Source organism: Trichomycterus rosablanca, chromosome 22, assembly GCF_030014385.1.
Source record: "Trichomycterus rosablanca isolate fTriRos1 chromosome 22, fTriRos1.hap1, whole genome shotgun sequence".
NCBI lineage: Eukaryota > Metazoa > Chordata > Actinopteri > Siluriformes > Trichomycteridae > Trichomycterus > Trichomycterus rosablanca.
Genome location: NC_086009.1, coordinates 13,429,982 through 13,445,670, shown reverse-complemented (window position 1 = coordinate 13,445,670; position 15,689 = coordinate 13,429,982). Strand labels below are relative to the sequence as shown.

At 37.9% G+C, this 15,689-nt stretch overlaps 1 protein-coding gene across 2 annotated transcripts in view; it reads right to left on the bottom strand.

Annotated features, from left to right (window-relative positions):
* The window catches only part of igf2bp1 (insulin-like growth factor 2 mRNA binding protein 1), a 68,905-nt gene that overhangs the window by 17,424 nt on the left and 35,792 nt on the right, over positions 1-15,689 (bottom strand). For both annotated transcript variants that reach the window (XM_063018725.1, XM_063018726.1), the window contains exon 3: positions 7,738-7,786. In XM_063018725.1, coding sequence (XP_062874795.1) covers positions 7,738-7,786 — 49 coding nt within the window. The remainder of the gene's footprint in view (positions 1-7,737; positions 7,787-15,689) is intronic.

Genomic DNA, 15,689 nt, shown 5'->3' with positions numbered 1-15,689 from the left:
CCGGCAACAAAAGTGAGTACACCCCTAAGAGACTACACCCCTAAATGTCCAAATTGAGCACTGCTTGTCATTTTCCCTCCAAAATGTCATGTGATTTGTTAGTGTTACTAGGTCTCAGGTGTGCATAGGGAGCAGGTGTGTTCAATTTAGTAGTACAGCTCTCACACTCTCTCATACTGGTCACTGAAAGTTCCAACATGGCACCTCATGGCAAAGAACTCTCTGAGGATCTTAAAAGACGAATTGTTGCGCTACATGAAGATGGCCAAGGCTACAAGAAGATTGCCAACACCCTGAAACTGAGCTGCAGCACAGTGGCCAAGATCATCCAGCGTTTTAAAAGAGCAGGGTCCACTCAGAACAGACCTCGCGTTGGTCGTCCAAAGAAGCTGAGTGCACGTGCTCAGCGTCACATCCAACTGCTGTCTTTGAAAGATAGGCGCAGGAGTGCTGTCAGCATTGCTGCAGAGATTGAAAAGGTGGGGGGTCAGCCTGTCAGTGCTCAGACCATACGCCGCACACTACATCAAATTGGTCTGCATGGCTGTCACCCCAGAAGGAAGCCTCTTCTGAAGTCTCTACACAAGAAAGCCCGCAAACAGTTTGCTGAAGACATGTCAACAAAGGACATGGATTACTGGAACCATGTCGTATGGTCTGATGAGACCAAGATTAATTTGTTTGGTTCAGATGGTCTCAAGCATGTGTGGCGGCAATCAGGTGAGGAGTACAAAGATAAGTGTGTCATGCCTACAGTCAAGCATGGTGGTGGGAATGCCATGGTCTGGGGCTGCATGAGTGCAGCAGGTGTTGGGGAGTTACATTTCATTGAGGGACACATGAACTCCAATATGTACTGTGAAATACTGAAGCAGAGCATGATCCCCTCCCTCCGGAAACTGGGTCGCAGGGCAGTGTTCCAGCATGATAATGACCTCAAACACACCTCTAAGACGACCACTGCTTTATTGAAGAGGCTGAGGGTAAAGGTGATGGACTGGCCAAGCATGTCTCCAGACCTAAACCCAATAGAACATCTTTGGGGCATCCTCAAGCGGAAGGTGGAGGAGCGCAAAGTCTCGAATATCCGCCAGCTCCGTGATGTCGTCATGGAGGAGTGGAAAAGCATTCCAGTGGCAACCTGTGAAGCTCTGGTAAACTCCATGCCCAGAAGAGTTAAGGCAGTTCTGGGAAATAATGGTGGCCACACAAAATATTGACACTTCAGGAACTTTCACTAAGGGGTGTACTCACTTTTGTTGCCGGTGGTTTAGACATTAATGGCTGTATATTGAGTTATTTTGAGGGAAGAATAAATTTACACTGTTATATAAACTGCACACAGACTACTTTTCATTGTGTCAAAGTGTCATTTTGTCAGTGTTGTCCCATGAAAAGATATACTTGAATATCTGCAGAAATGTGAGGGGTGTACTCACTTTTGTGATACACTGTAAATTGATGGCTCATTTTGAATAGGCTTCTATGGACTTGTAAGTCAAAAGTGAAAGTTTTTAAGACACGGATTTAGTTTAATTTTATTTAAAGCCAAGACAGAATTCCAAAACAGAAACATCAAACCAAGAGTCAAGTATGAACAAGGTGGTATAATGGTGTAGGGCTGCTTTGCTGTTAAGGCCTGGGCGATGTGCCATATTTGGCTGAACCATAAATTTTACTCTTTAATAGAATATTCTTTGTTTGTTTGTGTATTAGGATTTTAACGTCATGTTTTACACTCTTTGGTTACATTCATGACAGAACAGGTAGTTACTCGATACACAAGTGACTGTGGGAGGAAACTGGAGCTCCGGGAGGAAACCCACACAGACGCAGGGAGAACATGCAAACTCCACACAGAAAGGACCTGGATCGGCCCCAGCTAGGGGGATCGAACCCAGGACCCTCTTGCTGTGAGGCGACAGTGCTACCCACTGAGCCACCGTGCCGCCCAGAATATTCTTTAAAGGAATTGGTCCATTAACAGTTCATGATATAAAGCTTTAAGTGCATTGATTTACGCCAACATGGGAAAATCTAAAATAAAAAGGCAAGTCCACCACTGAATGGATTTGAGGTACAAAATTAGGGTTCTGAAGAGGACTAGGCAAAGTTCTGACCTGAACCAAATTGTAATGCTGTAACACAACCGCTCATTAAGTTCACCTCAGGGTCTGCCGTTGGATCATTTTTGTTTCTACAAACATAAAATGTGACACGTTTTCTGTATCTTTGAGTAGCCTTAGATGATGGCTATTTAGAGAACAATTGCCTGATGTTGACAGCTTTCACATGAGTTTACTTTATCTTTTATTGGGATTTATATTAAATAAAATACAAACACCATTTCCAAAAAAGTTGGGGTATTTTGTAAAATGCAGTACAATGAAAAATGTGATTTGTTAATTCTGTTAAATGTTTAATCTACAAAAGTTTGTTTGTTTATTAGGATTTTAACGTCATGTTTTACACTTTGGTTACATTCATGACAGGAACTGTAGTTACTTATTACACAAGATTCATCAGTTCACAAGTTTATATCAAACACAGTCCTGGACAATTTAGTATCTCCAATTCACCTCACTTGCATGTCTTTGGACTGTGGGAGGAAACTGAAGCACCCAGAAGAAACCCACGCAGACACGGGGAGAACATGCAAACTCCACACAGAAAGGACCCGGACCGTCCCACCTGGGGATTGAACCCAGGACCTTCTTGCTGTGCGGCAACAGTGCTACCCACTTAGCCACCGTGCCGCCCAACCTACAAAAGTAAAGAGAAAACTTCACAATGTTTTTACTGATCAGATTAATTGTATTTTGTTTATATATATATAAATATAATATACTGTATAATATATATATCTTTTTATATACCCCAATATATAATATATACCCCAATTTTTATCCCCCAGTCTAGTCGTGTCCAATTACCCTGAATGCGTCCTCTCTTTACTGATTCGACCCTACACCGCTGACTGAGGACGCCTCTCAACTGACATTGTTGCACTGTGCACAGAGGGCCACACCCCCATCAGCATTATTCCTCAGCCCTGTGCAGGCGCCATCAGTCAGCAAGCAGGGGCCACAGTCGCACCAGTTATGAGGACCTATGATCCGACTTTTTACCCTCTAACCCTGAACAGCAGCCAATCACTGTTCATACAGTCGCCCAACCTAGTCGGAAAGGCAGAGCTGAGATTCGATGTATTCGAAACCCCAACTCTGGTGAGCTAGCGTATTTTACCGCTGCGCCACCTGAGTGGCCGTGTACTTTGTTAATATAAAACATATTTAGAATATGAAACCTGCAACATGCTAGGGTTGCCGCGATTGGTCGACCTAGTCGATGACGTCAATATTTTAAGTCGATGCATCGTTTTTAAAACTATGTTTATAAATGATCCTTTTTAATTTCTACAATGTTTTCATTTATATAAGCGTTCATATGATTTCCCTCAGCACTACTTGCTGCATACATGACCTAAGTCATATTTGCTCCAGTCATTGGTTGGCGGCATTAAGCGCAGTCTTAGAAGCTGATTGAAGAAAGCTTTCAAAGAAAGGCTACAAGTTTTCCAAGACCCAAATCATCAAAAGTTTGAAAGTACTTAAAACTGGCACAAAACAAAAAGCTGGTTTGTACACTGTGCAAAACTTTAATGGTACCACAGCAGCACTAGCACCATGTTGCACGTCTATATTGTTTCATTATGCTTCTTAATCGCGGAGATCCTAGAACAATGTATTCCTTATGCCAAGTTCACACTACACGACTTTCCAAGTCACCAGGTCGCTGTACAGTTCACACTACACGATGGATCTCTTATAATCGGGACCATTTCAATTCGGTGTGGCTTTCACACTACACGACTGATCGGCGATAGGGGGTTTCACACTACACCATCTATCACCAACTGGAATCGCAGGCGAGCTTCTCTGGTCTCCTGAACTACGTTCTGTCACGAAAACAAACGTCAGAAGTGACGAGGGGTTTAATGATACCACGTCAAAAAATGCACATCAACAAGTAGCGAGCGATCAAAGTTTGTGTGCTGATGTGCAGCGTAAAATCAAAGAGGAAAAATAAATGAATCTAAGTGGATTTGGCTATGTGAATATCATGGATTGTTCTATAGTGAGTTGGAGGTTAATAAATATTTTTGCAATGCAGCGTGGGTGTTATGTTTTGTACAGAACGATCAGGTTAGAAATACTGTAAAACGTGTGTGTGCCGATGTATTCTGATAGAAACTATATGTCACACCTTTTTACAACGCCTCCCCTGCGTTTCCACTTGCACCGTGTCTTGTGTTCTCATTGGCTGTTCGACATAGCACTCATTGCCAGTCGGGCAACTCAGATTCAGATATCTGACATGCTAGAAATCTTGTTGGGTAGTTCACACATAGCAACTGAGAGCAGAGTTCCGATCGCCGAGCGAGTTTCGTTGCTCCCGAGCCGACAAACCTAGCGCAGACCAGTCGCCGAGCAAAAATCAGGGCAAAAGTCGTGTAGTGTGAACCAGGCATTAGCAAGTTTAGTTGGGGATCATGAGATCCGGCAAAACTTTTACTTCTATATTGTTTCATTATGCTTCTTAATCGTGGAGATCTTGGTAATACCGTATTACCGGATTTTTGTGGTTGCCACGGCGCTCAAAACACAAAATGCTTCTCATGTGAATGCGCCCCAACACTTACCACTTTGTTTACATCGCTGTACGCTGGACTTAATGAGACGTGCCCACCTCTCACTATTTTATTTCTGCTATAAGTTTAAGCACATTGCTTTGTGTACGGAATGCCATAAATACGTGTTGCACTTTGTTTAATATGGAGTACTTGAGAATTTGATAATATGAACTTAAACCCTGTTTACATTTAGTTTTGTGCCATATTATTACACCATACAGTTTGTTGTTAAAATAAAAGAAGCGTAAATGAGACTGAATTAAAATTTTTGGAGGAAAATAAATCGTTTAGATTAATCGAATAATCGATAAAATAGTCTATAGATTGACTGATAGAAAAACAGTCAGTTAGTGGCAGCCCTACAACATGCTAAAAAAAAGTATGGACAAAGGCACATTTAACACTGTGTTCGATCACCTTTCCGATTGAAAACTTCTTAATGGTTTGGGAACTAAGGACACTTATTGATACATTTTTGCAGGTGGAATCTATCTTCAGTTGGCCATCATCTGATTGGCCTGTCTGCAGTACAGATCTAAACGTATGCAGCATTTATGAGCATGAGAGTCAAGCACACATATGAAGTTCTCCACATCGTGTGCAGAATGAGGCCTGGCATCGTCCATAAGCATACACTTTCCAAGAAAATACATCATCCTGATGGCAAGGTGTGTCTCTCTAAAAATCATAATTTACTTTCCCACATCAATGGTACCTTCATACATATGCAAGTCACCGATGCTATGGACACTGTTGCACCCGCAAACCATGACAGATGTTGGCTTTAGCACCTTTCACTAATAACAGTCTGGATTGTACTTTCCTCGTCCATTTTTTTCCAAAAGCAAGCTGAAATGCTGCCTGCTCTGACCACAGTATGCATTTCCACTGACTTTGGTTCTCATGCAATGTTGTCCAAGGACTTGAAAAATCACATTCATTCAACAGTGGTTTCTGTCCTTTACCTACACGGACAGAAATTTCTCTAGATTTCATGAATCTCTTCACAATATTATGTACGGTGGATGGTAAAGAAAATATATAACTTTTATATATATAAATATATATCTTGCATTAAGAGATGTTCTTCATGAATCAACTGACAATTCTTGCACGAAGTTTTATACAAAGTGGTGAGACACAACAAGACAAAATCATTGATTGCACAGGCTGAGCCTTTGGTGAATAAAGCAATAAGCCACGAGAGGCCGTGCATTACTGTGATTTTAGCACGGGGATGACGTTTTTGGCACGACGCGAAGCGGAGTGCCTAAAACTTCTTTCCCCGTGCTAAAATCATAACAGTAATGCACGGTCTCGAGTGGCTTATTGCTTTAATAAAACGGCGGTCAACATAAAATATAATAAATACAACAATGTTTAATTCATAAATGTATTTATTGTGTATAAACTTACAATAAAGCATTCTTCCGCGACGCAAAATAGTTCGATTAACAGTGTTGCTAGGCAACATGAGGGCGAAAATAACATTAACTTTTTCTATTCAGTGGCGTATTAATATGGAATGATGTGAGGTGGTCCTAGGTGTGCGTTTATCGGGGATTTTACAACAGCTTCGAACGCGGCTCAGCCAATCAGATTTTAGGACCGGAACTATCCATTTTATAATCATCCTTTTAAACCCAATTATGTTTCCCCTCACCTGTGACCAACTGACCTGCTAATTGTGCATCTTTCAAAACAGTCTAATATTCTATAAACATTGCAAACATCAATTTATCAGTTTTCCCCTGTCCCAACTTTCAGTGTGTTGCAGGCATCACATTCTAAATGTGTTTATATTTACAAAATACAATGAACTTGATCAGTTCTTTCCACTTTTGTCCTATAAATATAAATTTAAAAGAATTAATAAAACAGATTCCTTATTAAATTGCATTTTACTAAACATCCCAATTTGCCTTAGTAATGCTTTAGTAAAATACTACATTTATAACAGATATTTAGATTTATTTCTGCAATACAATAAGTGTTATAAAGATACACATTGGTTATACTTCTTTTCTAGTGTCAAATTTGGTTATACTATATTATACTACATAAAATTACACCGACCAGGCATACCATTATGACCACTGACAGGTGAAGTGAATAACACTGATTATCTCTTCATCACGGCACCTGTTATTGGGTGGGATATATTAGGCAGCAAGTGAACATTTTATCCTCAAAGTTGATGTGTTAGAAGCAGGAAAAATGGACAAGCATTAGGATTTGAGCGAGTTTTTCAAGGGCCAAATTGTGATGGCTAGACGTCTGGGTCAGAGCATCTCCAAAACTGCAGCTGTTGTGGGGTGTTCCCGGTCTGCAGTGGTCAGTATCTATTAAAAGTGGTCCAAGGAAGGAACAGTGGTAAACCGGTGACAGGGTCATGGGCGGCCAAGGCTCATTGATGCACGTCGGGAGCGTAAGGCTGGCCCGTGTGGTCGAATCCAACAGACGAGCTACTTAACTGAAGAAGTTAATGCAGGTTCTGATAGAAAGGCCACAGCCATGCCTCGACAGGTCAGGGCTGTTTTATCAGCAAAAGGGAGACCAACACAATATTAGGAAGGTGGTCATAAAGTTATGCCTCATTGGTATATACTATATAAAATTATATAGTATATAGCAAGTCTTTGCTTTCAAACAGTTAATGGAATAATATAAATGTATTTGCCTAATAATAATAATAATTTACTACATTTAGTTAGAACATGTATGTATCCTGCAAAAAGGACAACAGGTCGAAAAACAATTATTTAAATATGTTTTTCACAATGACCCACTTGGTTACCAGAAATAATTTAAATAAATCAGCATCATCAGTGACATTTAGATGATTTATTAAGTATTATTAAATGTCTATGAACTCGCATATTAAAGTTAAAACTAGCATTGCAACCTTTGTTTAATGACCATATATCCAATCATTTTAGTCACACTAAGTAAATAATATCTTTAAAATAGCATAGACATTTTAAACCAACTATCAAATTAATCCATGTCAGTTTCCAGATGGTGACCGACGTTATGCAACTTACCTCCCATTGTAGATGTGGTGGAATGTTTCTAATCTGGAGTTTCCTGCTCCTGTAACAAAAAGGAAACAGTTAGACACTTTAAAACCTAGTAAAAATAGTTCAAATATTTTTTATTATATTTCAAATGTAAAAATAAGGTTGTTATTGCACAGAAAATACACTGACAATGCCAGAATCATGTACTGATGTTGGAATTAGACAAACATGACGGGATATTGATAGATTCAGTGCAACAGTGTAATTACTCTTAATTCACTATGTTGTGGAAGCTCTAATAGCTGTAAAGCCGGTATCAAATTTAAGGTCATTTCTGATATGATTTAATGGTTTGCATTGCTGAGTCAAATATGTAAGCGCTCAGCCACTGGGTCTTGAGTCTTAGGGTTCTTAGCTGTACCACTAGACTGCTCGGGTGCTCAAGTGACACAATGTGCATCGTCTGAGAGAACGAAGGTTAAATGTGATACAAAATTTGTAAAAATCCACCACAGCCTGGTGTAAAAAAAATGTGGACAGCATCTTTACATGTATTGGCAGAGAAATTAAATTAATAAAAACTTGCTGCTTAGAATTTATTCATATATAGCCTTTGTCTTTCATGGTAAGATAATTAACCAGCATATTATGCCATGCACATTTTGTTCTATTTAAGTTCTATTTAATTGAATGTTGCCAATTAATTTTCATGTTTTCTCAAGGACACATTGCTATTATATTTTAAACCCTATTGTAGATCACCCAGCTTCAGCAAACCATGTAAGATCCACATGGGTTCCACATCTCCAAAGCAGTACCAAAAAGCATAAAACCATCCAGTCGTTTAACCCTTGTTCAGGAAAAGTGTGGTTATGTTCACAGAAGCAACAAGTATGGAGCCTAAGGACCAGATATACACATACAGTCAAGTGAAGTCAAGTCAACTTTATTTATATAGCACTTTTTACAACAGACATTGTCTCAAAGCAACTTTACAAAATCCAGGACCAACAGATACAAAAACCCCTGTTGAGCAAGCCGAGGGCGACTGTGGCAAGGAAAAAAACTCCCTGAAAATTACAGGAAGAAACCTTGAGAAAAACCAGACTCAGCAGGGCCCCCATCCTTCTTGGGTGGTCTGGAGGATACTTTAAATAAATAGGATTTACACAAATCATACAGACACAGAATTAAATGAACTAAACGTTATAACTGGCAATAAATAAATAAATAAATAAATAATAATAATAGAGTTATTATTCGGTCTAATCTTTAATAAAGTCTGTAGTGAGTTCTTGTCATTCTTGGTGAAATTACTCCAGAGCCATCACACATACAGTATATCATATACAGTGTATCCATAAAAGTACAATGCCCCTGTGCATGAAGCAAGGTCTATGAAGACATGAAGTAAAGCTTGGTTTTAAGAAAACTCCAGTGGTCTGCACCAAGTCCTGACCTCAGCCCCATTGAACAGCTTTAGAATGAACTAAATAATCAATTTAAACTTTTTACCAACATCAGTGCCCAGAAATACAAATGCTCTTTTGACTGAACGTGCACAAATATCTAGACACTCTTAATATAATACCATTTGTTTTTAAATGGGAATGTCCAACAAGCCAGGCCATAAAGTGAGACATGAGACCAACACATTTTCCCACATGCTTCTCGCAGATTTGATGTTAGTTTTTGAAAAATTTAGCCAGACTTGGATGTTTTCTTGCAACCAGTACTTGCAAGAAATCCCTGCAGCTTCTTTAATGTTGCTGTAGGCTTCTTGGTAGCTTTAGATTCTTTTCAACAATTCTGGAGGGATGTCCAGTTCTCGGTATTGTTCCTGTTGATTCCCATATTCACTGTGTTCCACAGTATATGTAATGCATTGGAATTTTTTTGTACCCATCGCCTGACTGATACCTTTCAACAATGAGATTCCTTTGATGCTTTGTAAGCTTTTGCGATAAGATGCAAGAAAGTAAATTGTACTAGAAGAGCTAAACTTTATATGGGGTTAATTAGAGTCACTTAAATTGATGGCAGGTGTGTAATGACGACTATTTAACATTATTTTGAATGTGATTGGAATCATAAGACCGTGTGCACACCTATGCAACCACATTTTAGTTCGTTTATTTTTATTTTCCCCTCTAAACGACTTCACTTTCACAAAAATTATGAGTACACTTTTTTTATCCACTGTAGCTGAATCTCCAAACAGTGAGATGTGGTAAAGAAAAAGAGAAGCAGTAGTAAGAAGTGGGTGAGCGTGCCAGCATAAGCAGGGTAAGAGAGCGTGCAGAGCTCAGATTGAATGGGGATATTGAAACCGGACACTGACGACTGTAGTACACTGCCAGCTGTCCTGGAAGTAAACCAGCACACGGGCAGGAGGAGCGAAAGAGGAATGTTGAGAGAGCAAACTGAAATGCAATGACTTAGCCTAGCGATTAAGGTACTGGACTAGTAATCGGAAGGTCATTGGTACAAGCCCCACCACTGCCAGGTTGCAACTGTTGGGTCATTAAGCAAGGCCCTTACCCTCAGTTGCTTAGATTGTACCATCACATTAGATCAGCCACAACATTAAAACCACCTCCTTGTTTTTTGTAGTTCCTCGTACTTTGTAGTTCTACAATTACTAACTGTAGTCCATCTATTTCTCTGAATGCTTTGTTAGCCCCCTTTCACGCTGTTCTTCAATGGTCAGGACTCTCCCAGGACCACTACAAAGCAGATATTTTTTGGGTGGTGGATCATTCTCAGCACTGCAGTGACAATGACATGGTGGTGGTGTGTTAGTGTGTGTTGTGCTGTATGAGTGGATCAGACACAGCAGCACTGCTGGAGTTTTAAAACACCCCACTGTCACTGCTGGACTGAGAATAGTCCACCAACCAAAAATATATCCAGCCAACAGCGCCCCGTAGGCAGCGTCCTGTGACCACCGAGGAAGATCTCAAAGATGACCAACTCAAACAGTAGCAATAGATGAGCGATCGACATCTACAAGGTGGACCAACTAGGTAGGAGTGTCTAATAGAGTGGATAGTGAGTGGACATGGTATTTAAAAACTCCAACAGCGCTGCTGTATCTGATCCACTCATACCAGCACCATGTTAGTGTCACTGCAGTGCTGAGAATGATCCACCACCCAAATAATACCTGCTCTGTGGTGGTCATGTGGGGGTACTGAACATTGAAGAACAGCTAACAAAGCATGCAGGGAAATTACAGTCAGTAATTGTGTAACTACAAAGTGCTTCTATATAGTAAGTGGAGCTGATAAAATGGACAGTGAGTGTAGAAACAAGGAGGTGGTTTTAATGTTATGGCTGATTGGTGTATACTGCCACAGTACTGTGAGCTTTGGATAAAAGCATCTGCTAAATGCATCAAATGTAATTGTAAATATTAGCTAGCTGTTACCTGTACAGCTAAATATACCGTTTGCATATTTCATATTGCATATTTTCAAAAAATCTTCTACCTATAATTTAGTTCTAACAGGGTTTCAGCAGATTTACAGAAGAGAAACGTCACCTGTGGAAGTATTTCTGTAGGTCACTCTGGATAAAAGCATCTGCTAAAGGCCGTGTCACAAATATTAAGTCCCTAACATGGTAAATTAAATATTACATTGCCTTTCTATAGCTAGGGGTTGCAATACACAGACATCATACCATAAAATTCCATCACAATGTCAATAAGCTATCACAGACCAGTAAGATTTTGAATTGACCTATCTGTAGTTTATGATTTACACTGACAATCACTGCCATTACTTTGTTGTTTAATGTGTGTATTTAAAACTTGGGTATATTGGAACAGTCGTCAAAAACATTTTATTTATTTAATAATTTTGGATATAAAGCCATGTTAATTAGGCCCAGGTATCTGGTAGTTGCTGCCATATCTAAGTAGAGTTCAGGATCTAGGTGCAGTGTTCTGTTCTGGCAGTTGTGGATGCCTGTTTTGCATTTGGATATGCTAAAACCATTTGCATTAGACCTCTTGTGAATTTTGTTGATACAGGGTTGGAGCCTCGGCTCAGTTGTGTTTGTCATTTTGAACGTGGCAATTATTTACCTTTATCTTACTGTAAAAGGTCATAAAATGAGACAGGAAAATCTCTATGCAAAGCATAGTTTAACTTTTAAATGCTAGGTTTGGTTTGGTGTTTAGTTTTTAACACCATGTCTGTTGTCTATGTATGTCCATGTATGTGTTGCTTCAGTTTTGTTCTTTTAAACACTAAAAAAAATAAGGAATAGTTGATAAGCCTTTTAAAGTAACATTTTTAAACAATTCTTAGCAAAAACTTCTAATTGGTCTCATCAAAACTTACTTATAAAACCTTTAAATCTGCTAAATTTGAAAGAAAAAGTAAATATAAAAAATTATCTAGGCTACACATGGCTAAAATGTATAAATTAACATGACTAGAAACAGAAAAATAGGACTTAAGCTAGCTAGTTAGCTGCCAAGCAGGCGAGATTTTTTTTTTTACAAGATAGCAGATTCCAGACAGTTGATCAAAGTTCAAAAAAGTTGATCTAATTTATAGCTTTCAGAGATTAAAAAAATAGCTTTTATCTACTTAAACAATAACACTTATGCTAACTGCTATCATTCACTCTCACTAAAATATTTAGCATGTTTCTGCTAAGATGTTTTTGGTGTTAATTAAATAGCTTATGTGGAGCAATTTGAACTATTTTGTCATTTTAATGGATATTTAGGGTACACCATGAATAAATGTAATACATTTAAAGGATCTGTCTGATATTGTCAGTGTACAGATGAGGTCGCTAAATTATTGCTATTGTAGATGAGCTAATTTACTTAAACTAAGCAACACAGTTCTGTGCCTTCTAAAGTTGCAATATTAGAGCTAGAATATCACCTGCTTGCAATGGTATTTCTACAAGAGATAATTTTGTTAATATCTCATTAAAAACAGTTTTAAACACTGAATCTTTAAGTCTAGTCCTTGTATTTTTCACACATTAATGCCTTTACATTAGAATAGAATAGAATAGAATAGAATAGAATAGAATGCTTTCATTTGTCATATATACATATACAGGTATACAGTACAATTAAATTCTTTCTTCACATATCCCAGCTTATTTGGAAGCTGGGGTCAGAGCACAGGGTCAGTCATTGTACAGTGCCCCTGTAGCCAAAAAGGTTAAGGGCCTTGCTCAAGGGCCCAACAGTGGCTGCATGACAGAGCTGGGAATTATACTCACAACCTTTCAATTGATAGCCCAAAGCCCTACCCACTAGGCTATCACTGTCCCTTAAAGGTTCATAACAAAGCTGTTAAATAAACTGTCTTAAAAACTTATTAGATTTGACTGTTAAAGGGAAAATAAACAGGGCACAGATCAAGAACCATTTATAATGTACTGTAATAAAATGCTATTTTTTATATACCAAATAATGTTAAACCTCTGTTGTAATATTGTATAGATAGATAGATAGATAGATAGATAGATAGATAGATAGATAGATAGATAGATAGATAGATAGATAGATAGATAGATAGATAGATAGATAGATACTTTATTTATCCTGACAGAAAATATTGGTCTCCAGTAGCTGAACAAGAACAAAAGAAAAAAAAAAAAGAAGAACTAATACAAATCTACAATGTCCATGTAACATAAACTAAAGGGAAAAAAAACGCTATAATAGTACAATACTGACGGAGCTACTGGAGAGGCTGCTGCTCGTGACGCCGCCTAGACTAATAATATGACTAAATATATACACAACTTAATGTGCCATGTTATAGATTTATTTAAAACTGGTAGAAAAGCTTACTTAAATTATATAAAATATTACTTGAATATGTAGTATGAAGGGGTAGAGTTAGATTTTTACCAGTTTTTTTTACTGAGAGAGGAAACATTTCTGCCCAGGCCTGCAAACATCATTTTTGATTTTATGAAAAAAAAAAAATGCTAAAATCAAACTAAAATGTAAATAATTCATATAGCAATGAAAAATCTAAGAAGCAGCACCTTTTAATGTGTTAATAACAGTGTGTACCAAGCCTAAATCTAATTGAAGCAGTTATAACACTAAGGCACACTTTTAATAATAAAACTACTTTTTTACTCTTAAAAGGCCGTATTTTATTTTAATAACACAATCTAAAAAGGGAGAAATAAAAACCAGCCAGATTACTATCTTCAAATATATATATATATATATATATATATATATATATATATATATATAATAGAATGCAAAACTACCATTCACACTTCAGCTTTGACCTCCACATACAGTGGATTCTGTACCCGTGAGACTTTCTGCACACTGTGTTGAGGATTTAATTTTGAATAGATATGACTGTCATAACCTATTAATTTACACTTAATCACTGATTAATTCTTTACATTTCTTAAAGAAACTAAATAAGAAAGATGTTAATTTAATGTTCTCATCATTCTCATTATTTACAACCCTTTACTCAACCCTTAACCTGGTTAATTGCTTGCAGTGTACTCATTACTAGTGTAAAATGTGAGTGTAATCTAAGTCTGGGGTTTGTTTGCGCTACTCAAGGACATTCAATGGCTTGCCCCATAGCCTGTCTGGGATTGCACTGGCTTTTCTTTAAGAATGTTCCTGTATTTTGGCATTAATACAGCCCTCAAGTTTTGTTTTGTTTTTATTACTGGGACTTTTGATATGTCTGTGGTTTATTCTACTGTCATAAGTACATATAATATAAAAAGCTTTAATTCACCATGTATATAATGAAGGTTTTGAGTACTATAAGCTTTGCTTAGCCCCACAAAATAACAATATGATGGAATCAGTATGTGTAAAACAGTTGCAATAAATACAGTTTTTATTGCTTATTTAATATTTAAGTATTATACAATTACCCTAAGCTCTCCCTTTAACAAATAAAATGACGTTGACCACAGGTCTGTTGTAGAAAAGTGCACAACTTTATATATCTCAGCTTCCAGTTCACATATAACGTTGGTTTAGCGACTGACCTGAAGTATTTTCGCCTTGTAAGACAAACCTGGAATCCACTGTTTTAATAATTGCTCTGAAAGCTTCTTTCTTAATTGTCTATAGAGGAATATTATATAATTTGATGCCTACTGAAGCCTACAGCTGTTGTATTAACTATGCTACAGTATGACAGTATTTGAAAAATCCATACGGTATGAGAACTTAAAGATGGTATACCGAATGAACCGTCATACCGCCCAGCCCTACCTCAAGTCGTTCCAGTCTACCTGCCACTGAGAAGCATCCCAATGCATGATGCTGCTTCCACCACATTTTACTATGGGTGATTTTTTGTGCTTGCTGTTCTGATAAAAAAAATGTGTTTACATAGCTTTTAACAAACGCCATGCATGCCATCATTTGTCTTTTACTCAACAGTGGTTCAGTCTTGCCACACTAACACAAAGGCCCGATTTATCAGTGCTGAAAGGATCCTGACAATGCAGTGTTAACTGTGGGCCCTTTATATACAGGTGTGTGACTTTCCAAACTATGTCCAATCCAATCGAATTGCAACAGGTGTACTTCACAAGAATTTGGGTTATATCTCAAGCAAAACATAAGCAAACAGAATGCAAACTGAATTTGTGTTCTGGATTGGTTTTTATCCACCAGTCTACAGTAAATCACCCATAAAGACAAACTTTTCAAATACAAAAAAAAAATCAAGAAATACTTTTTGAATGGACTGTCTACATGTAAAATGTAATTAAAATTAGTGAGAAAACTAGTGATACTAGTTTCACAGTTTGAACTGCTACAAGGAAATCTTCACCTCAGTACCCTCCCAAAAACTGCCTAAATTCTTGGAAGCACTTACACTTAAAAACGCCATATAAGGAAAGATAAAGAAAAAACTATTACAACTCTACACCCTCATTAATACATAATCACTCTAACAACCATACGGACTTACAAGCTTAAGAAA